The sequence below is a fragment of the Stenella coeruleoalba genome (genome assembly GCF_951394435.1).
Source record: "Stenella coeruleoalba genome assembly, chromosome: 8".
NCBI classification, from domain to species: Eukaryota; Metazoa; Chordata; class Mammalia; order Artiodactyla; family Delphinidae; genus Stenella; species Stenella coeruleoalba.
Window position 1 is genome coordinate 10471348 of NC_137154.1, and position 27882 is coordinate 10499229.

Genomic DNA, 27882 nt, shown 5'->3' on the forward strand with positions numbered 1-27882 from the left:
GTCAGTGGAGGCATCAAGCGATCTCTGGCCCAGAACCATCGCTTCCACCCAGGCTCAGTTTGTCATTGTCATTATAAATGGTGAGCAGGGGCCCAGGGGACATTCCTGAATTTTCCAGAAAAGGTTGGTGTGACGGTTGCTATTGGAACTCTGTTCTCATATGCTCTTTGTCTTTCTACTGCAGGCATCCCAGCCTCCTGCCCTCGGGGGAAAGGATGCTGAGGGGGGTGGGTCTTCTACAGTCTCCCAGAGGCCCCAGCAGGATTGAGCCCCAGTTTCTACGAAGGCAACCTGGTCATTCATGCACCTCCTTTCGGCTTCTCCCCTGTTCCTGTCTCAGCTTCCCACTCCCTTATAGGTGCTTGCTGGGCTCATTTTCTTTCTTTCTTTTTTGGCGGCGCCGTGTGGCGTGTGGGATCTTAGTTCCCCGACCAGGCAATGGAACCCGTGCCCCCTGCATTGGGAGTGAGGAGTCTTAACCACTGGACCGCCAGGGAAGTCCCCTTGCTGGGGTCATTTTCTGAATAGACTATTTGCATTTAAATCCTTGTCTCAGAGTCAGCTGTGGAGGAACCCAGCCAAAAACACTGGGACAAGCAGTTATTGGACCAGGCATTCTTTCAAGTGCTCTATATGTACAAACCCACTTAATCCTCACAGCCACCCTGTGTGGCAGGTGCTGTTGTTATTACTCCCATTTCACAGATAAAGAAAACTGAGGCACAGAGAGGCTGGGACACGTGTAAAGGTCACACAGCAGAGAAATGGTGGAGGCGGGATCCACATGTGGGCTTCTGACTGCAGAGCCACAACACTTAAGAGTAAATCTCCCTGTTATCCGTGTAAGAAAACCAAGGCACAGGAAAGCTAAGCTGTTTGCCTAAAGTCACACAGCTCTACATCGACGAACAAGGACTACATTTCCGGTGCTGACAAGCTTAGTTGCCTTGCAACTGTCCCTCCCGTGGGCCTCCCTCAACCGTTCCTCACGCCGATCTTGGTCTGCGCACTGGGAGATGCTCGGTGCCAGGTCGCCTCAGGGGCCTGCCGAGGCTCTGTGTGCGCACGCGCGGGGCGGAGTGTGCTGAATCAGCAATACCGGGCTTGTTTATGTAACCTGAGATCTGCTGACTGAAGGAAACTGTGTGCCCACAGATGATGGAAGATACAGTTCAGGTGTTCTTCTCAGAGCCACTGAGCCTCCATCCAGCCACAGGTGCTGTGGTTGAGGGTTTGACATTATCAGGTTTGAGATGTCAGGCACCTGTATCCCTGTATCCTCTGCTCAGCACCAAGATCAGGGATGGCTGGGGAATGGGTCCTGGCAGTCACCAGACGCACTCCTTGAGCACTTGCTCAGTGCCGGGCCTCCCCTGGGTGCTCATTAATCCCCTGGGACGTCGGTGCAGGAGGGGGGTTGCAGCACATGCCGGATGAGTGTTTGCTGTATAAGTGAACGGGCCGAGAGGAACATCTGCGGTTCACAAACAAGGAAATCCAAGGCTGGGACAGGCTGTGCTCTGGCACAGGGTGACCCAAGGAGAGGGTGCAGGTGCAAGGTCAGGGCTGGAGCTCGGGGCTTCCTGACTCTAAACCCAAGCGCTCACTCTCACGTGCACTGTGCTCAGGACTAGGAGACGGGGACTGAGGATGTGTAAGGACTTCCTCGGTCTGGGAGGGTGGATCTGGAGACTGGGACATCGCTGAGTGTGGCTGGTGTGAGAGCACGGCCCCGATGAGGCCCCGACGAGGCGGAGGCGTCACTGCACTTGACCTGCCCATGCCTGCCCTTCACTGGGTCACGTGGGTCCAGGCTGCTGTCTGTTCCACTCAGGGTTCTCAAGTATTCGAAGACAGTTTTCCTGTAGCTTCCCCAGAATTGTCTTTTATCCTGGCTGAACATCTGCTCCTCCAGCTGTCTCTCCCACAGCGGTCAGTCTCTGGGGAAGACACTGGTTCTCTACAGCCTTCAGACTGCGGTGTCCAGAGCTCCTGCAGGCACCCAGGGTTGACTGTCCCACAGAGAGCCGAGTGGATTTGTCACCTCCCTGCTCCATGGTCCCTCTCAGTATGGCCAAGCACCCACCCTCTCTTCTCAACAGTGAGCTGCCAATTGAAACACTGTCTGGTTCCAGCTGCTGATCCCGGGATCCTGGACGTGAGCTGTTGGCTTTTCTAGACAAGTGCGGAATGTGTCATTTGGCTGTGCTACATTTTGCTTTGACCTCTCTGGAGACCCAGTTCTCCTCCTTCAATCTTTGCTGCCCCCTCCTCCTGTGGGCATGTGAACAGCTGCTCTGGGCACCGTGAATCAGGCTTTCCTGAGAACCTGCAAAACAGCGAGGTTATCATGTCTGTTCTTATCATGGGCTCTTTCTTATCTTGGAGGTTCATCTTTTCTGCGCATTCCCAGCAGCTCGCAAGGAGTTTCAGATCCTCAAGAGGAGGGGGCAGAGACCTCAGCGAGGGGCCAGGGGGAAGGACGGGCAGGAGTGGCACCTGGGACCCCTGGGCGTTGCCAGGGTGCAGAGAAGCTGACTTGATTGCGAAGGGACCCCTTTGCAAAGCTCTCATGAACCCGCAAAGCTTATCTCCTGATCCCCTCGCAGCATCTGCAGGTTTTGCTGAAACAGGAAGGGGTGGATGTGCTGCTGCCGGTGCGACAAGACCTCCCTCTGCCCTCCCACACCCCCAGGCCCTCGCCAGAGTCCACAGTCCGGTCCGCTGCCCAGGAAGGGAGCGCAGGGGTGGGCTGGGGAATAAACACCTGTGCCAGGTGGAAGGAAGATACCCCAAGAAGCGGGGCATGGCAACTCATGCCGCATCTCACCCTCACCCCAATGTGTCCAATAGCAATGCTTCTCAAACTTGGGTGGGCATCAGAATCACATAGAAGACATGTTAAAAGCCAGATTTCTGGACCCAAACCCCAGACATGGTGATTCAGTAGGTCTGGGGTGGGCCTGGGATTCTGCATTTCTACAAGCTCCGCAGTGATGCTGCTGTTGGTACATGGACCACACTTAGGGGAGCTGTGTCCTGCTGGAGGGAGTGAGAGATTTCGTGTCTCACCTTCGTGGACGGAGCTGGGGCTGAGTTCCCCATCATCCTACCGCTTACTCATTCACCAAATACTGACTGAATATTTACTCTGAGAGGCACTAGGAGTAGAGCAGGGGGCAGGGCAGTTGTGGTCCCTGCCTCCATGGCACTTACATTGTCTTGGGGCACTTGTGTGAAACACTTGAATCTCAGAACTACCCTTTGAAGGAAGCTGAGCAAGAATCATCATCCCTATTTCACAGGTGAGGAAATAGCATCACAGAGAGGTTACGTGCCTTGCTGAGAGTCACGTTAATGTTAAGTGGCAGGGCCTGAACTCAGGACTTCTCAACTCAAAATCTGGCCACCATCCCCTGGCTGTGAAACATCTCAGTTTTCATGGGGCTGGATTTCGATGGCAGAGATACAGACCCTGGACTGTCACCCCGTGTCCGTGGGTGACAGCTGGGGGCTTCGTTCTTATGGATGGAAGGTGAGCTTGACACACACCCACACACACAGGATAACTGCGGAGTTTCACGGTGACTCGCTTCCCCTCCCTTCCTCGCTGTTCACTTACCCCTCTCCTCTCATTTCCTCTAACATCTGGTTCCTCTGCAGCTCTGGCCCCTCCTCGGTGCCATATCTGCTCCAGCGAGGGTGGTCTCCTCCATCCAATATGGCAGCCTCATCTCCATGGCAACCCCTGGAGACCTTGCCTTGGTGACCAAGGCGCAAATTATGAGGCCCCTTTTCTGAAGCACAGACCAACGAGGCCCCTGATTTGAGGATGGGAATCTGCTGGCCCTCTGGCAAGGGAATCTCTGCTCTCTCTCCCCCTCTGCACACTCTAGCAGTGAACAAAAACCAGCCCTGTATCAGACTGAGCTGGTAAGTTGAGGTTTCCTTTCAGTCAGTAGTCTTGCTTCTCCATACCTCTCACGCTGCGTCCAAAACCTCATGCTCCGGGCTCCCCTGGTGGCGCAGTGGTTGAGAGTCCGCCTGCCGATGCAGGAGACGCGGGTTCCTGCCCCGGTCCAGGAGGATTCCACATGCCGCGGAGCGGCTGGGCCCGTGAGCCATGGCCGCTGAGCCTGTGCGTCCGGAACCTGTGCTCCGCGGGGGAAGAGGCCACGGCAGCAGGAGGCCTGCGTACCGCAAAGGGAAAAAAAACAAAAAAACCTCATGCTCCTGGAGCCCAGTGGATCAGCCAGGCTCATTCTTCTGGACCCCACACCCTAAGGCTTGCTCTACCGAAGGATCGTTATAGAAAGGAACAGATCATTTCCCCCTAAAGACCCCTTCATATGCTTACAGATTTAAAAGCATAGTGTCTCTGGTAAATTTTAAGGACATAAAAATTATAGCAAATTTGATGAGAAGACATTTTATTGCTGTGGATTAGAGAAACACAAAAATATACCAATTCCACTGGCAGTTTAAATGATAGAGATTCTGTCCACAGTGGCTACCAAGCATGGAGGGCGTTTGCAGGTATTATCTCATTTAATCTCAGGCAACCTTATGAGGAAATTAATCCTACTGCCCTGGTTTTTAGAGGTGAAGGAAAGTGTTCAGGGACGGGCAGTTGGAGACAGGCAGAGAGAGAATTCAAATCCACGACTCTGCCTCCAAAGCAGGTATACCTTCACCTATACCACTCTGCCTCTGTGTTTTAGGCATTTGACCTAAATAAAAAAGAAATCCTTTCTTTAGCCTAGGCCTAATTTTTGATTCTTTAAAAATAAGTCCCGAGGCAGAAATTTCATGTTGTTAAGAAACTGTATGCCTTCCACACAGAGCAGGACTTATCAATCAAAATTTTTGATTATAACTTTGCTTACTTGGTTATTCTGCTGCTCCTTTCTCTTCAAAATAACATATTACACAACACTCAGATATTATCACTCTCTGCTTGTTTTAGTTCTCTGCCTGTGAGGTGACTGTGGGTAGATCTAGATACCCCACATTTTTGTTCTTGGAAATCAGACACAGAAGGTGTAGGAGATTACATTTTTAAAAGCTGGCTGTGGGACTTCCCTGGTAGTCCAGCAGTTAAGACTCCATGCTCCCAACGCAGGCGGCCTGGGTTTAATCCCTTGTCAGGGAACCAGATCCCACAGCCACAACTAAAAGATTCTGCATGCCACAACTAAACATTCTGCACGTGGCAACAAAGATCCCTCGAGCCACAACTAAGACCCGGTGCAGCCAAATAAATAAATATTAAAAAAAAAAAGTTGGCTGCAATGGTATCTCCCATACATGTGTTCTTCTTCCAGTGTGACCTTGACACCGTTTCCCGTGAGTAGTAGGACCTTTGTGATTGCCTTGGCCAGAAGAGTACGGCAGAACTGGTGCCCTGGGACTTCTAAGCCTAGATCATAAGAATGCCACGTGCTTCTGCCTGGCTATGATGGGGTGCTCACTCTTGGAGCTTAATTGCCATGCAGTGAGGAAGCCCAAATCATCCCATGTGGAGAGACCACACAGAGAGTCCAGTGAAGGTGTTCCAGCTGACAGCCCAACTGATGTCCCAGCTGACAACCCACATTGTCTGACAGGCATGAGCAAAGATACTTCCAGATGATTCTAGCTTCCACCTGTCAGACCACTGCCAACTTTGAGTCTTCTTAGGAGAGGTCCCAGAAATCATGGAGCAGAGACAACCTCTCTCCACTATGCCATGTCCAAGTTCTGTACCACAGAGTCTGTGAGCATAATGAAATGGTTTTTTACACCATGAAGTTTTGGGGTGTTTCTTACACAGCAATAGTAACTGGAACCAGGAGATATTTTCTCATAATCAGGAGTCTACCTCAAGGTGGCCTCGTTTGCACCTTCTCCCGGGGCAGGTGTGATTGGCAAGGACGACACCCAGTCGTAGCCCCATGACTTTCTTAGAGGCAGACTGATGGCAGAAGCAGATTCCTTGTTCTTTAGTCTCAGCATAGTAATACATTTTACTTGTTTACTTGTCTATTGTTTATTTCCCACGACTAGAATGTTAGTTCCCCATGGACAGGATTTTTTTTTTCTGTTTTGTATGTTACCACATTCTTTTTTTTTTTTTATAAATTTATTTATTTATTTTTGGCTGCATTGGGTCTTCATTGCTGCGCGCGGGCTTTCTGTAGTTGTGGTGAGCGGGGGCTACTCTTTGTTGCGGTGCGCGGGCGTCACATTGCCATGGCTTCTCTTGTTGTGGAGCACGGGCTCTAGGTGTGCGAGCTTCAGTAGCTGTGGCTTGTGGGCTCTAGAACACAGGCTCAGTAGTTGTGGCTCATGGACTTAGTTGCTCCACGGCATGTGGGATCTTCCTGGATCAGGGCTCGAACCCGTGTCCCCTGCATTGGCAGGCAGATTCTTAACCACTGCGCCACCAGGGAAGCCCCACACTCTTAATTTATGTTATTAAATTCTTTCTGAAACAAATAGATATTTGCGAATAGTCAATATGGAAAATTATTTTTGAGTTTTGTTTTTAAGGAAAGGAAAGAAATGGAGTCATAGGTAGAGGGAGAAGTAGTCAAGAGGTTTTTGTTTTGTTTTAAACAGGAGAAATATTAACATGCTTTACACACTTGTGGGAGTGATCCAGAAGAGAGGGAAAAACTGAAGTCATCAACGGAAGTGAGGATACAGTGGGACTGTGTCCTCTGAAATCTGCCTTTTATTGGGCACAGTCGCCTTTACGTCTTTAACCTCTTCACAAGAAACATTCTGTGCCTCCTTGGCCTGAAAAACCTTGCTTTGTTTTGAAGGCAATACTTTTCTAAGCACTTGGTTCTCTGGAACCAAGAGTCCTCGGGTAGGGTGAATGCTGAATACATTTTCTGTGAATTCTGCTGAAACTTCAAGACCCATACTGCCCAAACCAGCAGCCGCTAGCCACATGTGGCAGTTAAGCCTCTGAAATGTAGTTCGTCTGAACTGACATGTATTTTAAGTGTAAAATGGTGTGCATTTAAGTGTAAAATGCACACCAAATTTTCAAGACTTGATATAAAAAGAATGTAAAATATCTAAATAGTTTTGAGATATTTGGTTAAGGGAATATATTATTAAAATTAATTTCATCTGTTTGTTTACTTTCTTGTGTGGCTACTAGAAAATTTTAAATTACACACATAGCTCATATTTCTATTGGCTAGAGCTCTTCTAGATCTTTTCACTCTCCTATAAACCTCTTCCCTCTTTCAGCTCATTTTCTTGATGCCTTTTCTCTACACTTACATAAAATCTTAACAACAAGGCCACAAAGGCACTATGTGAGCTGGTTCTGCCTATCTTTCCAGCTTCATCCTTAATCACCTTCTTTTTAATCAATGAGTTCTAGACACACCATCCTCTCAAACCAGCCAATCCTTTTCCCTTCTCAGGATTTTGTTCTATTTCCTCTGCTCAGAGCACTTGTCTTCTGACTCGGAAAATGGCTTGAAAAATCACCTTCTTAGAAAAGCATTTATTTCCTATCTAAAATAGTGCCAACTGCCTACCCCACCTCTCTTCCCATCATCCTGTTCATTTCCCAAAATGCATTTTCTAATGCCACCCTTCCAAAATCCTCTTGCTAACTCATTAACAAACAAACAAACGTATGTATCATTTATCCTCTCCTTCAGCTCCGTTAGAGTCGGGGTCTTGTCTGTCTTTGTTTACACCCAGGGTCTAAAACAAGGGTGGATGCCTACATAGGTGCTAAATGAGCGCAAGCAATAAAGATTGATTATATATATGATAATAGAGGAATATTTACTTTTTTAGTCAAATTTAGAACATATGTGGCTGGGTAGTATTAGAATTTATGCTTAAGTGTTACTGTAAATTATAGAAATTAAAAATAAACGATTAAAGCTCATTTAAGTAATTATGGCTAAAACAACTTGCTTTTTCACCATGTCTGTCCTTTCCTTTAGTTTCCAACATTTGACTCTCTCCTAGTTCTCTGTGGACTCCTTGTTGCCTCCTTTCCATGGCCTTATATTTTGGTCTTAAATGATATTCTTCCCTAGGGTCCCTTCTATTTTCCCTCTTGTAAGAAATCACAATTAGAAAGACCCTTGGACTAAACAATTTAGTTTACAAACTTTAAGAGGTTTTGTTATTTGACTAATATTGTGATTTGGTTTTTTTTAACTCTGATTTTAAGGCCGTTAGGTGGGGCCTGGGTTCTCTAAGACACCATCTGGCCATTCCTTTGTAATATTTTATACCTGGTTTCTGGTGGACATTTGATTGCTCGATCTGAGCTTTTTTGACTGGAAATGCCATTTGTATATATGGAGTGCACTACCTTCAAAGCTGAGTTACTGCAAGAGGGAAGAGATATGGGATTGTATGTATAACTGATTCACTTTGTTATAAAGCAGAAACTAACACACCATTGTAAAGCAGTTATACCCCAATAAAGATGTTAAAAAATAGAAAAATAAAAATAAAAGCTGAATTACCATGTTAGAATTCTCTACTAAATTCCTAGTCTCATACTTCCAACTTCCTAATAAATGTTTCTACGTAGATTGTCCAAAAGCACCTCAGATAAAGAACAATCCAATGTAAATTCATCATTTTCCTGTAAAGCTTTTCTTTTCCCTCTATTCCAGCTAACTCCCAAACCCCAGCACTGGTGTCACTTGCAAATATAACCGATCTCCAAATCCTGTTGATTTTCTCTTCCACGTACATGTCCAGCGTTTCCTCCTTGTCTTCATCTCCCACTGTTCGAGTTGTAATATGCATCATCTCTCCTCTAGAAAACTGCAGTTATTGTCTAACCTAGATAACCCATGTTTAGAGTAACAGCCACCTCAGATCCTCCACATTCCAGCTACAAGGAACTAACCAAAAGCCTGATGATGCTTCTTACTGTGTTTCCACAGTGGGCCACCACGGACAGGCTGAAATTCCAATGCCTTAGCGTGTCATTCAAATTGTATCATATTCTCCCCTTGTCTACTGTGTAGCCTTGCTTCCCACCTTCTCTCCAACAGACACCATGGTTCATCTTCATCAAACTACTTGCCGTCCTACAAATATGCCATGCTTTCTTCCTTTGGTTAGCACAGGTCAAGTTGCCATTGCAATATGAAGTCATTTTGCCTAAATCTCTATTTTTGAATGAGTCTCATTGTCTGGTAAGTAGGGAGATACCATTATCAGACATTAGAACTTGTGTGTGCGTGCGTGCGTGCGTGCGTGCGTGCGTGTGTGTGTGTGTGTGTGTGTGTAGCATTAATCTATTTTCCTTTTTCATTCAGTTTCAGAGGCTGGCTCTTAATTTTTTTTTTTTTTTGGCGGTACGTGGGCCTGTCACTGCTGTGGCCTCTCCCGTTGTGGAGCACAGGCTCCGGACGCGCAGGCTCAGCGGCCATGGCTCACGGGCCCAGCCGCTCCGTGGCATGTGGGATCTTCCCGGACCGGGGCACGAACCCGTGTCCCCTGCATCGGCAGGCGGACTCTCAACCACTGCGCCACCAGGGAAGCCCCCTCCCAGACTTTTATAATAAAATATTTATGGTCTTCTGCAACATGAACAGATGCCGGCACCCCAAAAGTCACCTTGTCGTGACATTCCCAATTATTACCCATTCCTTCCCTTGAAAGTAATGCCGTTTTGACTTTTAGGTAATCAATCCTGTCTTTTCTTTCTAATTTTACCAACACCTTCCATCCCTCCCTAAACATTATAGTTTAGCTTTAGTTTTGCCTGATTTCACACTTCCTATGAATGGAATAAAAAAGTATGCATTCTTTTGAATTTGCCTTTCAATATTCAACATTATATATATGAGATTGATCTATGCTGTTAAGTGTAGTTATTGCTCATTTTAATTTCTATGTAGAATTTTTTTCTCAATATATTCACCTCTCACTGAATGCATTTCCACTTTGGGACCATTATGAATAATACTGATATATATGTTTATTTTTTTCCCTGGAAGTATATCTTGCTACATGTGTACACACATTTCTGTTGGGTATATAACAAGGACTGAAATTACTGATCGGGTATGCACAGCTTAACCTTCAGTAAATAATGCCCCAAAGATTTTCAAAGTTGTTGCAGTAATGTATATGCCAATTAGGAGTGTGTGAGAAATTTCTTTTATCCATAGTCATTACCATCACTTAGAACTGTACTTTGAAATTTAGTCATTCTGTTAGGTACTTAACATCTCATTGTAGTTTTATTTTAATGTTATTTTTGAAATGGCTGGATTTACGTCTGATGCTTTGCTATTTTCTGTACGTCTCATGTCTTTTATGTTCTTCCTTGTTTTTTTTAAAATTAAATACTTTCTGTGTATTATCTTAACTTCTTTGTTAATTTTATTTTGCTATAATTTTGGGAATTTTCTTAGTCACTGGTCAGGGATTACAATATGCATTTTAACTTATCACAATCTGCTTCAGAGGAATGCTAATTTAATTCCAGTAAAACACAGAAACTTTGTTCACATGTAGCTGTATTCCTTCCCCTTCCTCTGTGCCTTTGTAATCTTTGTGTATGTCTTTATTTCACCTTCACTTTTGAAGGATAGTTTTAAAGGATATAGAATTCATGCTTGACTGTTTTTTTCCTCTAGCACTTGAACATGCCATCCTCCTACCTTTAGGCCTCCATTGTTTCTGATGAGTCAGCTGTTATTGTGGTGACACTGCACATGAAGTCATTTTTCTCCTGCTGCTTTCGAGATTTTCTTTTATCCATTTGGCTCTGAGGCATCTAGGAGTGAATCGTTTTGTGTTTATTCTAACTGGAGCTCACTGAGCTTCTTAGATGGATAGAACAGAATTTTTCTTCGAATTTGGGAAATTTGGGGCCATTACTTCTTCAAGTTTTTTTCTTGTCCCCCCACCTTCTGGTATTCTCATTATGCATGTGTTGGTGCACTAGACGGTGTCCCCCAAATCTCAGAGGCTCTGCCCATTTTTGTTTTCTGTTCTTCAGACTGGATGATCTATATTGGTCTATCATGTTTGCTGATTTTGCTTTCTGTCAGCTCAGGTTTGCTCTTGAGCTCCTCTAGTGGGTGTTTCGTTTCAGTAACTGTATTTTTAAATTCCAGAATTTCCATTTGGTGCTTCTAAATAATTTCACTCTCTTTTATTGATATTCTTATTTATTAAAAGATTAACAGCTTCGTTGAGGCATAATTGATATACAAAGAACTGCCTATATTTCATGTGTACTATTTGATATATACAAACATAGTGATACCATTGCCACAATCAAGGTAATAGACATTGATTCTCTTATTTGATGAGTCATTGCGTCATCCATTAATTCTTTAAACATGTTTTCCTTTAATTCTTTGAAGTCTTTCTTTGTGAAGTCCAACATTTGTTCTCCTGTCCCCTCAAAAAAACTGTATCTATTGATGACTTTTTTTCAAGTGTACGGGATACTATTGCCTGTCCTTTGCATGTCAAATGTTGTTGTTGAAAAATGAATATTTTAGATAACATATTTTAGTGACTGGATTCTGATTGCCTCAGCTTCCCTCTGGAGTGGTTTTTTTTTTTTTTTTTTTTTTTGCTGTACGCGGGCCTCTCACTGTCGTGGCCTCTGCCGTTGCGGTGCACAGGCTCCGGACGCACAGGCTCAGCGGCCATGGCTCACGGGCCCAGCCGCTCCGCGGCATATGGGATCTTCCCGGACCGGGGCACGAACCCGTGTCCCCTGCATCGGCAGGCGGACTCTCAACCACTGCGCCACCAGGGAAGCCCTGTCCAGTTTTATAATTTCTTTTTAGGGAAATCTGCCATGTCCTCACCCAGCCATTCTGGAAGCCCCACCATTCCCTTTTCTTAGAAAATCCTTTTTCATGTAGTCTCATAGCTACTTATGCACTTCAGTTAGTCTCTGCTCAGAGGGTCTTCCCTTACCATCCTATGTAAAATAATCTTTGCCTTACCTCCTTACTGTGTTTTGTTTTACTCTATAACACTTTTCCACTTCCTGAAATTATTACATATTTGTTTGTTTATTGTCTTTCTCTCCCATTGCAGTGCAGGCTGCTTGATGGCTGGGATGTTGTTTTGCTAATCACTGCAACCTGAGTGCCTATTACACTGCCTAGTAAATAACAGGCCCTCCATAAGTATTTGTGAAAGAATGAATGAGTGTTAGATATCTCGTTTTTTTAAGGTTGAGAGGAAACGTCTCATCAACTTTTGTGGGATTGTGAATTAACACAGCATTTTGGGATGTTATTAAACTTGCAGTTACACTTCTAGGAAGCAACCACCTACAGACATACTAGCCTTGTATGCAAAGATATATGTAGTGGGATGTTCACTGCATCATTGTTTATAACTTAAACTGGAAAGAAGTTAAATATGCAGCAGCAATAAAGGAAATGTTAAAATAAATACTAAGGAAAACTATGATGCTATTAAAAGGCATTGTTTACATATGCTTACAATGGAAAGATGTTTATGATAGCTGAGGAAAAAAAGCATGTAACAAAATAAGATGATCACACAATTAGTAAGAAAGAAAAGTGTGTGTATGTGTGTGCATGCCTTTTTGTATAGATTTTGATATGTGAGCATGATGGGGACTGTATTAAGAGGCGAATAACATTTTACTCTACAATTTTTTTACATTTTAATATTCAGTTTCACATATTACTTTTGTAATTTTATAAACAAAAAAGAAAAAATTTAAAAAGTAGATATTATCACAAATTCTATTTTTATTAGTTCCAAACATATTGCAGCAGAACACTTCATCTCCTCCTAGAGTGTGCTTACTAGAAATCTACATGTCTAGATTTGCCAGAGGGTTACATCAACACTTACCAAACCAACACAGCCGAAGATCGTGTATCTGAAAGCAATACACAATTCCAAGGGGTAGAGGCCCAGTAGAACACGTGAAATTTCTCTCCCAAGTTTCTGAAACCAGAAAATAGGGAGACATCTTGCATTATCATCTTTCGTAAAAATTAGAACAATTTTTTTATTGAAGTATAACTTACAATGTTGTGTTAGTTTCACGTATACAGCACAGTGCTTCAGTTATATATGCATATATGTGCATATATGTATATGTATATGTGTGTGTGTATATATATATATATATATATATATATATATTCTTTTGCAGATTCTTTTCCCTTATAGGTTACTACAGAATATTGAGTACAGTTACCCATGCTACACAGTAGGTCCCTGTTGGTTATCTACTTTATATTTAGTAGTGTGTACACATCAATCCCAAACTCCTAATTTATCCTTCACCCCCTCCCTTTCCCCTTTGGTACCATAAGTTTGTTTTCTCTGTCTGTGAGTTTATTTCTGTTTTGTAAATAAGTTCATTTGTATCTATTGAGATGATCGTATAGTTTTTACTCTTTGTTAATATAATGTATCACACTGATTGATTTGTGGATATTGAAAAATCCTGTATCCCTGGGATAAATCCCACTTGATCATGGTGTATGATCCTTTTAATGTATTGTTGGATTCAGTTTGCTAGTATTTTGTTCAGGAGTTTTGTGTCTATGTTCATCAGTAATATTGGCCTGTAATTTTCTTTTTTTGTGTGGTATCTTTATCTGGTTTTGGTATCAGGGTGATCACGGCCTCAAAGAGTGAGTTTGGAAGTGTTCCTTCCTCGGCAATTTTTTGGAATAGTTCCAGAGGATTAGGTGTTAACTCTTCTCCAAATGTTTCGTAGAACTCACCTGTGAAGCCATATGATCTTGGACTTTTGTTTATTGTAAGTTTTCAAATCACAGATTAATTTCAGTATTTGTAATTGGTCTGTTCATATTTTCTATTTCTTCTTGGTTCAATCTTGGGAGATTGTACCTTTCTAAGAATTTGCCCATTTCTTCTTGGTTGTCCATTTTATTGGCATTTAGTTGCCTGTAGTAGTCTCTTATGGGCCTTTGTATGTCTGTGGTGTCAGTTTTAACTTCTCCAATTTTCTAATTTTATTGATTTGGGCCCTCTCCTCTTTTTTCTTGTGTCTGGCTAAAGGTTTATCAATTTTGTTTATCTTTTCAAAGAACCAGCTTTTCATTTCATTGATCTTTTCTATTGTTTTCTTAGTCTCTATTTCATTTACTTCTGCTCTAATGTTTATGATTTCTTTCCTTCTACTAACTTTGGGCTTTGTTTGTTCTTCTTTCTCTAGTTGCTTTAGGCATAAGGTTAGTTGTTTGAGATTTTTGTTTCCTGAGGTAAGTTTGTTTCACTATAAACTTTCCTCTTAGGACTGCTTTTGCTGCGTCCTATAGGTTTTTTGGATCGTCATGTTTTTGTTTTCATTTGTCTCTAGGATTTTTTTTTTATTTCCTCTCATTTCTTCAGTGATCTGTTGGTTTAGTAGCATATTGTTTAGCCTCCATGTTTGTGTTTTTTGCAGTTTTTTTCTTGTAGTTTATTTCTAATCTCATAGCCTTGTGATTAGAGAAGATGGTTGATATGATTTCAATCTTCTTAAGTTCACCGAGGCCTGCTTTGTGGCCCAGCATGTGATCTCTCCTGGAGAATGTTCCATGTGCACTTGAAAAGAATGTGTATTCTACTACTTTTGGATGGAATGCTCTATAAATATCAGTTAAGTCTGTCTGGCCTAATGTGTCATTTAATGTTCATGTGTCTGGCCTGTTTCCTTATTGGTTTTCTGTCTGGGTGATCTGTCCATTGATGTAAGTGGGGTGTTAAAGTCCCCCACTATTATTGTGCTACTGTCAATTTTTCCTTTTATGTCTGTTAACATTTGCCTTATACATACTGAGGTGCTCCTATGTTGGGTGCATGTATTATATATTTACAATTGTTGTATCTTCTTCTTGGATTGATCCCTGGATCATTACGTAGTGTCCTTCTTTGTTCCTTGTAACTGTCTTTAGTATAAGTCTATTTTGTCTGATATAAGTATTGCCACTCCAGCTTTCTTTTGAGTTCCATTTGCATGGAATCCCTTTTTTCCATACCCTCACTTTCAGTCTGTATGTGTCTCTAGATCTGAAGTGGATCTCTTGTAGACAACATACATACAGGTCTTGTTTTTGTATCCATTCAGCCAGTCTATTTCTTTTGGTTGGACCATTTAATCTGCTTACATTTAAGGTACTTATTATGTTTGTTCTTATTGCCATTTTGTTAATTGTTTTGGATTTGTTTTTGTAGGTCTTTTGTTTTGTTTTGTTTCCTCTTTTGTTCCCTTCTTTAGCATTATGTTTGGATTCCTTTTTCTTTTTTGTGTGTACATGTATTATACATTTTTGGTATAGCAGTCTATGTATATATCCACGATTGTTTTAAATTGCTCACCTCTTAATTTCCAGTGCATTTAAAATATCCTCTATTTGTACTTTCTTTCTCTCACAATTACTAGTTTTGATATCATACTTGTGTGTGGATGATTTCCTACTTTTACTGTATGTTTGCCTTTACCAGTGAGCTTTCCCATTTTGTAATTTTCTTGTTTCTAGTTGTGGCCTTTTCTTTTCTGCCTAGACAAATTCCTTTAGCCATTGTTGTAAAACACGTTTGGTGGTGCTGAATTCTTTTAGCTTCTGCTTGTGTGTAAAGCTTTTGATTTATCCATCAGATCTGAACAAGAGCCTTGCTGGGTAGGGTATTCCTGGTTGTAGGTTTTTCCCTTTCATCACTTTAAATACATCATGCCACTCCCTCCTGTCCTGCTGAGTTTCTCCTGAAAAATCAGCTGATAGCTTTATGGGAATTCCCTTGTATGTTATTTGCTGCTTTTCCCGTTGCTTTTAATATTTTCTCTTATCTTTACTTTTTGTCAATTGATTACTATGCGTCTTGGCATGTTCCTCCTTGGGACTCTCTGCGCTTCCTGGACTTGGGTGACTGCTTCCCTTCCCATTTTAGGGAAGTTTTCAGCTATTATCTCTTCAAATATTTTCTCAGGCCCTTTCTCTTTCTCTTTTCCTTCTGGGACCCCTATAATGCAAATGTTGGTGCATTTGATGTTGTCCCAGAGGTCTCTTAAACTGTCATTTCTTTTCATTCTTTTTTCTCTATTCTTTTCCATGGCAGTGATTTCCACCAACCACTCTGTCTCCCAGCTCACTGAACCGTTCTTTTGCCTCATTTATTCTGCTTTTGATTCCTCTAGTAAGTTTTTCATTTCAGTTATTATATTCTTCAACTCTGTTTGGTTGTTCCTTATATTTTCTTTGTTAAAAACTTCTTGTAACTTTTCCCTCTGTACATACTTTCCCTGAGTTCTTGGATCATACTTACAATCATTATTCTGAACTACTTCTTGTGTGACTGACTGCTTATCTCCACTTCACTTAGTTGTTCTTCTGGGGTTTTATCTTGTTTCTTCCTCTGGAGCGCACTCCTTTGCTGTCTCATTTTGTTTAAATTTCTATTTGTATTTTTATGTACACGGTAGGTTAGCTACATTTATCGACCTTGGAGAAGTGGCCCTCTGTAGGGGATGTCCTATGTATCCCAGCAGTACACTCCCCTCTCATCGTCCGAGGGCCAGGGGCCAGCTGGTCCCAGCGTGGTTTCTGATCTGTGTTGTGGAGTCATTTCTGCAGGCTGCAGAATCAGAGTTTTCTTGCTTCTGGTGTCTGCCACCTAGTGTGTTAATAAGCTGGTTTAGAGGCTTGTACAGGCTTCCTGGCAGGAGGGGCCAGTGCCTGCCCACTGGCGGGGTGGAGCTGGCTCTTGGCCCTCTGGTGGGCAGGACTGTGTCAAGGGGCATGTCTAGACGTGGCTGTAGGCTCAGGATGTCTTTAGGCAGCCTGTCTGCAGGTGGGTGGGGCTGTGGCCCCCGCCTAGTTAGTTGTTTGGCCTGAGGCATGCCAACACTGGAGCCTACAGGCTGTTCAGTGGGGCCAGGCCTTGGCGCTAATGACCAAAGCAAGATGTTGCCTTGAGGAGTGCTCATGCAGATGAATACTCCCTGATATGTCTGCCACCCGCTTTTATGACCCCAGAGTGAGCCACAGACACTCCCTGCTTACCGAAGAGACCCTCTAAGACCAGCAGGTAGGTCTGGCCCAGGCTCCTATGAAGTCACTGCTTTTAACCTGGGTCCTGGTGCATACAAGGCCTTGTGTGTGCCCTCCAAGAGTGGAGTCTCTGTTTTCCTTAGTCCTGTGGAGCTCTTGCAATCAGGCCCCACTGGCCTTGAAAGCCAAATGCTCTGGGGGCTCCTCCTCCTGATGCCAGACCCCGAGGCTGGGGAGCCTGATGTGGGGCTTAGAGCTCTCACTGCTGTGGGAGAACTTCTGTGATATATTTATTCTCCAGTTTGTGGGCCACCCACCTGGGTGGTATGGGATTTGACTATATCACGAGTGTGCCCTTCCTGCTGTCTCGTTGTGGTTTCTTCTTTATGTCTTTTGATGCAGAATATCTTCTTTGGTAGGTTCCACTCTTTTTTATCGATGGGTGTTCAGCAGTTAGTTGTGGTTTTGGTGTGCTTGTGAGAAGAGATGAGCTCACGTTTTCTATTCTGCCATCCTGTCTCCTCCAAGTTTAAGATTTTAAGATACCTAAAAGATCTTGGAAACTGTCTTTAAGATGTGTAGTTATGGTAGAGGCCTGTAGTGAGGTCCAGTCTTGAGCCAAGTCACAGCACCAAGAAAAGTGCCCAGTCCTTATGCGGTTCTCTCAGCTAAGAACCCAGGAAAACCTGAAGCAGCAGAGAGGAAGCACATGGAGATCGGCCCTCTGCCCAGACTGTGGAAAAGCCCAGAGGGCACGCTGCCCTCACTTGCATTGTTATCTTTAGTAAGTGCAGATATGGTCATGGAAGGAGCTCCTAATGTGAGAGTCAAGGAAAAGGGAAACAGAAGAATAAATAAGCCTCTTTCACCGTTTGACTTCCACAGGCATTCCTATGTGCCTGTGTCTTCTGCTTCGCTTTCCTAGCTTTCATTCTTGACCTTCATCACTCAGCCGTCTTGTCTCAATTCTTGCAACGCTTCATCCTCATCCTCTTCGCTAGAGTCTCTGGCACAGCTCACTATCCAAACTCTTCAGTCAACGAGATTTAGCTATTCTGTCTCCAATGATAAGAGGGCTACCAGGAGATTTTATCAAGCGATTCTCATCATTAAAACAGCCATTATTAATTACAAACTTACTTAAATTTACGTGTGTAAAAAGCTCACACAGAAACTGCTATAGTATCAGATGGAAGAATGAATAAATTCAAAAAGAGACACATTTCACTCGGAAGTATAAGGTGATTGTGATTTCTGGGATAAATATAGCAGATCCCTTTTGTTGCTGTTGGAAAGGTACTTTCAACTACATATGAGGATGATGATTTGGTACTAAGCCTGAAAATAAATGTAGTTTCTGTGCTGGCCGTTCATGCCTCTGAAAAATACTTCTCATACAATAAATCCAGAGCTAGACTGCCTTTGTTCAGATACTACCTTTCATATTCACTAACTGTGTGACCCCTTGGACAAGTTTCTTAACTTCCCCGTTCTTTAGTTTCTTTATGTGTGACGGAGAAGATGCTATCACATATCTATTCGTTAACTGCTCTGTCTCTCCCAAACTCCAAGCCTGTTGTTCTAATGTTCTCATGACTTTTCTACTTGGATATGCTTCTGTCATCATCATCTCAAACTCAAAGTACTGTACTGCAATATGGAGGCCAGTAGTAAGCATGACAAGTAGTATCATCGGAAGGCTGTTACTTCCAACCATTCTTTCTCCTCCAGCTTTGAATCAGATGTCACCAGATTCTATCACCCACTACCCCTTCTGGTTGAAGTCATCTACTGACCCCTTGGTCACTCTTCTATTTCTAGGTGATTTTAATTCTTTTCTAACCTTTTCTCTCACACCTCTTAATCCTTGGTAATTTCAGAGTATTACTTATACGATCTTTCTTATAACCTGGGCTTGTAGTTCTTTGAATTTCTCTCCTCTAATCCTTTGACTCTATCTTATCTCAGTCACTCACTCTCATGTTCATCCTCTTGTACTTATTTCTGTGAATAGGTGCAACACTTTTCAAATCTCAATTTTAATGATCTCACGCTGTCCACCACCTCCCATCTTTCTAGCTCACAACCTGCAGTACTGCAACTCTAACAATCCTTTGACCCCCTCTGGAGCTATAATCTGAGCCCCTTACTTCTGTTATATTCTTTCCTTCACCAGCTTCAATCCCATGGTCAGCTATTAAAAACGCACATTTTTATACACTCTCAACTCCTTTGCACCTTTCTTGTTTGATCACAGTTGTATGGTTAAACCAAAATCTTGATTAAATGCAGTTGTCCTTCTTACTACATGACTGTGTCCATCAGCTGAACATGGCCTGAGAAAGATGTACATAACCATCTTGACCCATCTCACTAGACAGTCATGTTCTAAAAGCTTAAGTGAGTCCTTAATGCTGCATGAAAGTCATGCTACTTTTCCACAATCCATATACTCTCTCTTGCTTTTCCTAGATGACTACTTCCTATTCTCTTCTCTCTCCTCAAACAACCAATCCATTCTCCATTCACACTCTCAGATCATGATCTTGCTTCCTAAATTACTGAGATATTTGAGGTTATCAGAAGAAAAGTTCCACAAGCTCCCAACACCCGACTACCTACCTATAAAATTTGTCCTTTCTCTCTGGTCCCCTACCTTCCCTCCTGTTAACCTGCCTGGCCACTATTTACATTAAAGGTGGATAATTTTTTGTTGGGGGCTGTCTTGTGCATTAGAGGATGTTTAGCTGCATCCTTGGCCTCTGCTTACCGGATGTACACCCACAGCTGTGAAAACCAAAAATGTCATCACCAAATGTCCTCTGAGGGGAAAAATCACCTCTAGTTGAGAACCACTGCTAGAGATCAACTGTCCATACTCCTAGCTATTTGTGTATTAAAACGCTTCATTTCTTGCCTACCCAAGTCCATGATTCTAATAATCCCTCCCTCCCCCCATTTATCTCATATATCATCAATTTTATCTCTTCTGGTTCAGTCCCTTCAGCAAAAGACATGAAACAACCTACTGAAACAAACAAGCAAACCCTGCCCTGACCCAAGTTTCCCTCAACTACTACCTCATTCCTCTATACCACATTACACCAAAGCCCTTAAAGGAGTTGTCTGTATTTGCTGACTAATTCCTCTCCTCTCATTATTTTTTATTTTTTAATTTTATTTCATTTTTTAAGTTTTTGGCCTCCCCCACGGCATGTGGGATCTTAGTTCCCTGAACAGGGATCAAACCCACGCCTCATGCATTGGAAGGCAGAGTTTTAACCACTGGACCGCTGGGTCTCTCTCATTATTTTTTAAACCAATTCCAATCAGGCTTTTGCCCCACCTTCCGATGATACTATTTGTCATGCTTACTACTGGCCTCCATATTGCTAGACCCAATGGTCGATTCTCAGCCCTTGTCTTATTTGACAACATAACATGATTTAATATAGTTGATCTTTCTCTATTTCTTTGTTCACTTGGCTTTCAGGATGTCATACTCTGCAGACTTTCCTACTACCTTATGGCTGTAAGAAACCACAGAAGAGTGCAGGTGATGACAAATTTAGAAAATTTGTGAGTATAGACTCATTGTGTGAGGAACCTGAGGTAAAGACCCTAAATACGAAAATTAACCATGCTAATGGAGATTATGCTTAAGATTCTGTCTTTCACACATCTAAGGACAATCCAACCTATGGTTGTCATTGTGTGTTCACTCCTATATCTACATCTCTTGTAATAGTGCTGGTAAATTAAAGGTGTTTAAAAAATACTTGTTGAAAAAAGAAATCTGATTTTGAATAAATTACCAACATGGGATTTAGTTACTTAGCTCTCCTGAAAATTTTGTTTAGAAACTGTTCCCTATGTCCCACTAGTGGCACGAATATTATTTACTGAATGATTAAATAATATAAATATACTCTACTTACAATAATTCCCCATACAGAACATCCTGTTTTGTAAGTTATAGGTTCATATGTCCCAAAGACTCCTTTAATTTGTCCTATATACAAAATCAATAGGAGAAGCCACATGAAAACACTAAAGACGCCAATCATAATCTGGATAGCCTATGAGAAGAGAATGCTATTAGTATCGAAACCATGTAAGTGATAACAGAATTCCAAAAAGTGCTGACTATGAGAAACATTCAACATTTTTTTTACAAAAGATGAAAGTAAAATAGAAATGCACTTAACTATGAAATTTCTGGATGGGTTAGTCCAAAAAGAGGGCCCTTATCAGGAAGTACTGAGGTTTACCAAATGGGAATCAGTCATACTTGCAGCATCAGACTGTTCAATAGTAATTCTGGTGAATCCTCCCATAGAAAAGTTGACACTCTGACTCTACTACTGGCTATCCTCCCCACCTAACAAGTAATGACGTGACAGGAGAATACTGAGGTTACTTCTTTTCCTTCAAGGCACATTTGGTATGGACCTTTTTTCACAAGCATGCTGAGGTGAGGTAGAGTCAACACAGAGATACAAAGAATACCCAAAGTAGACTTACTCGCACAAGGTCTTCCTATTGGTAGGGGAGAATTATTACTCAACTTTAATTTGTAAAAAGACAATTATCGTCCCAGTAAATATGTACCAGTAAATTTCTGAGTTTATATGTAAACTGATATTTCAACTATGAATCACATTTTTAATTACTCTTTAAATATGTCAGAGGATACATTATCTTCACTTTCATAAACTTTAATAGGAAGCTATTTAATGTTTTAACTTTAATGGTTCCAGTTCTTTGTAAAGCAAGTAATCTATGAAACACATAAATGCAATTGGCTCATATTAAAGGTATGTTTTAGAGAAATTTGTTTTCATAGAAAACCCACTTTTTGGGAGTAACAAACTTATGCATTTAGATTCAGATTTTAAGGTTTCCTCTGAATCAAATTTGGAAGAATGAAATTATTTTCAAAGGTTCTTTGGATCTGACTGGGAGAAAATCCTTTACTAGATCTCAAAATCCTTGAGAGCCTGAAATTTAGTTGTTCCACTGTTGTCACCAGCCTCTAACATGGTGCCCAGCATAGAGCAGGCACCCAGTAAATACCTCTTGAACAAGCACGTCAGTACCAAGAACATTAATTCCACATGACTTTCTGTTAACTATAAAAGGAGCGAGTGGGCTTGAGAAATAGTGTCTACTTTTATATGGACTGCCGCTTTTCTATATAAAACTAAGAAATACCTAAGTAGCCAAATCTTGTAAAGGGCTCTTACAAGAAAGCAAGGCTGCTAGTATCTGGAGAAGGACAAAATGACTTTCCTCATTTAAAAAGTATTCTTAACCTAGAGCCAATGAATGGGTTCTAGGAGGTCATACGCTTCCCTTTCCACACACATAAATGAGTGCAAAGGATTATGATATGTATATGAGTCTGGGGAAAAGATGCAGAGCTTTCTTCCTATGCCCAAGAAGTCTGTGACTCGAAAGAGGTTAAGAATCTCTGCTGAACAAGTCAGGTAGGAGACTTAGATAACTGGTCTACCCAGTAGCCAAATTCAAAGGAGAAGTTCACATCCAGTGGGAAAAATTTTTTTCCCCCTCAGAAGTGATCTTTGAAATTCCTTGGTGTTTATTAAGAGAGCTAGATAAACTCTGTCTCTACTTTAATAGAAAAGACAAATTAATAATAATAGTCCTACTGCATAGACATCAATATAGTAATTAAAAAGATCAGCAATACATCTCTCTCACAGTTAAAAAAATCTTTTTTTCTTTTATTACTTTTTTGATTTATCCATTGCTCTGTGTATACTGATTTAGTCAGTACACATATCTAAGCACATATCTGTTTATAAAGGGCAATGAGATCACATTTGTAGAAGGTTATCAATATTTTTTTAAAAATCCAAAAACGTTTACCCTTTTGACTGAACCAAATCTGCTGCTCTCCAGATTCAAGAATATTCCTTATTAAATAGAAATAGTGCATCATCTTGAATTTAGTTCAAGTGAAGTCTTACCCCTAAAACAAGAGAATCTGCTGTAGAGACTTTTGAACAACACGCACATAGAGCCATACTACCAGCACTGCCTCTAGATGATTATGTCTCTAATCTTTGGCGATATTTTTATTAGCAAACGTCTACAAAAAACAGTACAAAACAAATACACACGCTTTGCTCAAAAGAAAGTACTTAAGTTCATTTCTTTTCTTATGGTTTTGCAACTACCTCCCCAAACTCTGAAGCAATCGCTTTTCCATGGCTTAATTGTTCGAGGCCATTTGTATCCACCTGTTCTGAATAACAGTCTCCATAACTGAAAAGCCTCCCTCTATGACTAAAAAATATTGGTATATTACAGATATTTTCTCTGCGTAGTGAACAGTGTCTCTGGATGATAAAGTATAAAGAACACCTAAGGAATAGTGTTAGAGGATTTTCAGTAAAGCTGCTCACAGTTCATTTGCAGTTCATAATCAATTCAGTGTAACTCATAATGCCATGTTTGCATTTTTAAAACCAAATTCTTGGACTTAAATTCATCATGGGCTTGTGATTTTTTTCGGACACATACTTGCTACCTAGTTCTTCTCTCTATAAGATGAACTTTTTCCTGCATGAGACAACTTATCAAAGTTGCTTCCACAATCCTAAAGGTTCTTCCTGTTTTGTTTTGTTTTTCCTGCTATTCCTGCATTTTCCCCTGATGTTTAAATCACCTTCTTACTTACGCGAACATTAAAAACTTGGCTTATAATTGTATCCCCTTCTGGGAGTTTATCCACTTTTCGATCTGAAATTACACTGTTTAACATCTTCTAACACGGCATACTTAGGTCAACAACGTGAGTTACACCATTTAGCCATCCAGGTGATCATCTAGCAGATGATCTCAAAACTTGAGCCTTGGACCTTCCAGAAACGAAAGAGGAGTTTGACTAAATGATCTGTCATTCGCTGCACCCTTAAAATCTCATGATTTGATTATTTTAATGAGTCTTTGGTTTCTAAAATTGATTTCCTGAATGTCTCTTAATTCTATAAAGTATAGAAACAGAAAAGGCTAGGTAAGAATACAAGAGCTGGCGAAAGCAAATAGAGAACACAATATGTTAATAACTGAATTATAACTAGTAAGCTTCATATATTCAAACATCACCTTTGAGAAATACCAAAGAAAGGCAACCAGGATTAATAGGCAACCAAGATTAACCACTCTGTCAGGTTTAAAAGACACAGAATTACAGAATTCATATAGAGAGTAATGAAGAAAATTCATATCTAGATTGCTATTATTTGTCACTTTTCAGATAAGAGGAAAATAATAAACATAGTAAGCCCTTTTGTGTATATAGAAAAAGTCTTTTCACATTGATAGTCTATGGTGGAAGCACCATGAGTGCTTGGGAAGTAGAACATTTAGCATCACTATACTCTCCATCGGGCTCCCAGCAAAACTACCTCAAATGAAGTATTCATTAAAATACTAAGAAAAAAAGTGTGTGTGTGTCTAAAATCGTCAATTTAATTGACAGTAGGAAGAAACTAATAAATGTTACAATATATTCCTGCAATAAATGATGGTTAGAAGTTAAAAAAAAATTCTGCATTGGGTTACTCTACTACCCAGTTAAAAACCAAAAGTAGAGTAAAAATAAAATTAATCATTTATTTGTTTTCTGGTGATCCCATCACTAAACCAAAAAGCAGCTGCAGGAAAGCCCCTAGCCCTTATTCTCAACCCTATCCTCACGCCCCTAAACTTGCGTTACATAGAAATTCTGGAATCACACAGAGCGCATGTCTAGAAACCACTTCTCCATCTTTAGCATCTTCAGCAGGGGTGCAACTCATTGTCTTCAGGAAAAAGTGCAAATTCTTCGGCAGGGCCCATAAAGCCCTTCATGAACTGCTCCCTGCCCACCTTATCGGCCTCATCCTGGCCACTCCCTCAGTTTCAGCCCTACGAGGGCCCACAGCAACCTTCTTTGGGAAGCCTCCTCTGCCTCGTAAGTCTGTTAGATACTCCTCTCGTTGACCCCCTAACATTCTGTGCATACTTCCTATCAGGGTGTAGTCTTAACTTTTGATTTTCAGGACTGGCTTCCAAGTCAGTGTGAGCCCCCAGAAGTCTAGGAATTCATTTCTGTGTGTCCAGGGCCAGTCCTGCACTGTAACCAAGAGACTCAGACTTTATGAAATAAGCTACGAGATATTACCTCATACCAGTCAGAATGGCCATCACCAAAAAATCTACAAATAATAAATGCTGGAGAGGGTGTGGAGAAAAGGGAACCCTGTTACACTGTTGGTGGGAATGTAAATTGGTGCAGCCACTATGGAGAACAGTCTGGAGGTTCCTTCACAAACGAAAAATAGAATTACCATAGGATCCAGCAATCCCATTCCTGGGCATATATCTGGAGAAAACTCTAACTCGTAAAGATGCATGCATCCCAATGTTCATAGCACCTCTATTTACAATAGTCAAGACATGGAAGCAACCTAAGTGTACATCAACAGAGGAATGGGTAAAGAAGATGTGGTGTGTGTGTATACACACACACACACACACACACACACACACACACACACACATATGCACTATGGAATATTACTCAGCCATAAAAAAAGAATGAAATAATGCATTTGCAGCAACATGGATGGATATAGAGATTATCATACTAAATGAAGTAAGTCAAAGACAAATATTATATGATATCACTTCTAAGGGGAATCTAAAAAAATAATACAAATCAACTTATTTACAAAACAGAAACCGACTCACAGACATAGGAAATGAACTCTTGGTTACCAAAGGGGAAAGGAGAGGGGGAGAGATAAATTAAGAGTATGGGATTAACAGATAAGCCTATACATAAAATAGATAAGCAACAAGGGCTTACTTTACAGCACATGGAACTAACTTGAATATCTTATAATAACCTATAATGGAAAACAACGACTGTATACCTGAAACTCAACACAATATTGTAAATCAACTATAGTAAAACTAAAACAAACAAACAAACCAAAAAGACTGGTCGGGCAGGTGGGTGGGTGAGTCCAGCCCCTGCAAAGGGAGGGAAGGAAGAGACAAGAAAAGGCGGGTGAGGGTGGAGAGACATTGAATTTGGTCTCCATGCCTCGCCGGGGCTTTTAACACTTAACAAACCCCGAAAGCAAAGTGACATCATTACCCCTCATTTTACTTGTTCAAGGTCCTTTCGCCCTCCGAGGTCCAGGTCCTGGCTAAGGGTGGGGGGGTCCTTGCTGCGACCGAAAGCGATAGCGCTGCCCCTGAGCGTTCGTCCAGACTGGGTCCTCCCACCAGTGCCCAGGCCCGGCTGAGGACGCGGATCTCTGCTGGCGGCGCCCTCAGGCCCAGGTCCCGAGACCCTGCCCAGCCATCATCAGGGAGAGCGCAAGGCACCCAGGACCCAGCCGGCCCTGAGGCTCCTCCGGTGGCGCAGGCCTCCAACTACGCAGCTGCCGTGGGATCCTTGCGCGCATGCGAGCGAGCGGCGTGTTGGGGGAGGGGAGTGCACGTGCGCAGACTCACTAGAGTCTGGCGGGCCATTTTCTCAGAGCCGAGCAGACTAGCGCTGGGTGTCCCTAGGAATGGCTGCTCCGAACCACCGTTTCTGGTGTTTGCCTTTCTGGTGCGTTTCTTATATATATATCTGCTGCAGAGCGACCAGGGTCTCTGATGAAAAGTCAGTCCTTCACCGTTCTCAGGAAAAATTTTGGCCACAAATACACTTTAGAAGGTTTACATATTGAAAAAGGCAAGTAGCTGAGTCATTGACTCTTCTTAAACGTTAAGTAGTCAAAGAAGGAAATTAATGAAGAGACTATTTAGCAAGACACCGGAATGACCTTTTGATCTACCTGCTGAGGTGAGTTTAGCTTTCAGGTTATACCTGGCATTAGCTTTCTATTGGATGTGGACAGTAGTTAAAACAGTGTTTATGAAGAGATGTGTAAAGAAGTAGGGGTAGCAGCAGCTAGAAGATAGACAAGAGGCAGATCTGGGAAGGTGGGAAAACAGCGAACTCAAGCCAACGTTGTAATCTTGAATTAGCTGAAAGTAGAGATCACCCTGTTATGCAACCACTATGACTTCGGCATTAAAGTACCCGGAGAGCACATGTTCCTGCAGCTCCTGAACCTTGTGAAATGTAATTTATTCCAGGAAAATTTATCTTGGCATTTTGGAAGTTAAAAGTCAGGTTTGGGATGTAAATATTTAGTGAAAGATAGCCAGTGATCAAAACATTCAGAAAGAGGAACTGACTTTTCTTTTATAAAGAAGTTGCCTAAGTGCCGCTAATACCCTTGGCCAAAGCACAATCACAGGTATGTCTTAAAGCTGCCAAGATCTTTTATGATTATTTTATAGCCTGAAAATCAGTTATAAACTCAATAACTTTATCTTTAGCCCCATGGCTAGCTTCCTTACCTTGTGACTCTAAAGCCTCCTCAATTACAAGAAAAAAATATGCCAGGGTCTCCTAAAACCTTTACATTTCGTATTGGTCAGTATATCACTGAGGGTTACCTGTCTAAGAGCAGAGAGGGTTCTGACAATATTAAGCATTCTGCGTGCTAAAGAAAGAAGGACTCCCTTGAATGCGTCTTCAACCTCAGGACTATGGATTTAGTAGAAATGAGAGTCAGTTCTGATGAGATGGTGCCCTATTGTAACTTGCTGCCATGATTGATTGATAGATTGTGAGACAAGTGAAGTATCTTTTCCTTTTATTTAAGGTTTAGCCAACAGTCTCTGGAAATTATCTTGGATTTGATGATTTTCTTGGATGGGGGTTCAAATACATATTAATGTTTATTCAGTGACTGTGAATACATATTCATTCACGTGTATTCAGTATGAACAT

At 41.9% G+C, this 27882-nt stretch overlaps 1 protein-coding gene across 2 annotated transcripts; it reads right to left on the minus strand.

Annotated features, from left to right (window-relative positions):
- Positions 1-93: 93 nt before the first annotated feature.
- MS4A13 (membrane spanning 4-domains A13) lies at positions 94-26477 on the minus strand. 2 transcript variants are annotated; one of them, XM_079930428.1, is made up of 4 exons: positions 20948-21088; positions 12853-12948; positions 3979-4190; positions 94-2329 (listed from the first exon to the last, which is right to left on the minus strand). In XM_079930428.1, the coding sequence occupies exons 1-4, from the start codon at positions 21074-21076 to the stop codon at positions 2209-2211; spliced, it is 558 nt and encodes a 185-aa protein (XP_079786554.1). In that variant the 5' UTR covers positions 21077-21088; the 3' UTR covers positions 94-2208. The 2 variants fall into 2 exon arrangements, 1 of the variants encoding a protein (XP_079786554.1); XR_013829558.1 differs by lacking the exons at positions 94-2329; positions 3979-4190; positions 20948-21088 and adding an exon at positions 26185-26477 and having other exon boundaries at positions 12825-12948.
- Positions 26478-27882: the final 1405 nt, after the last annotated feature.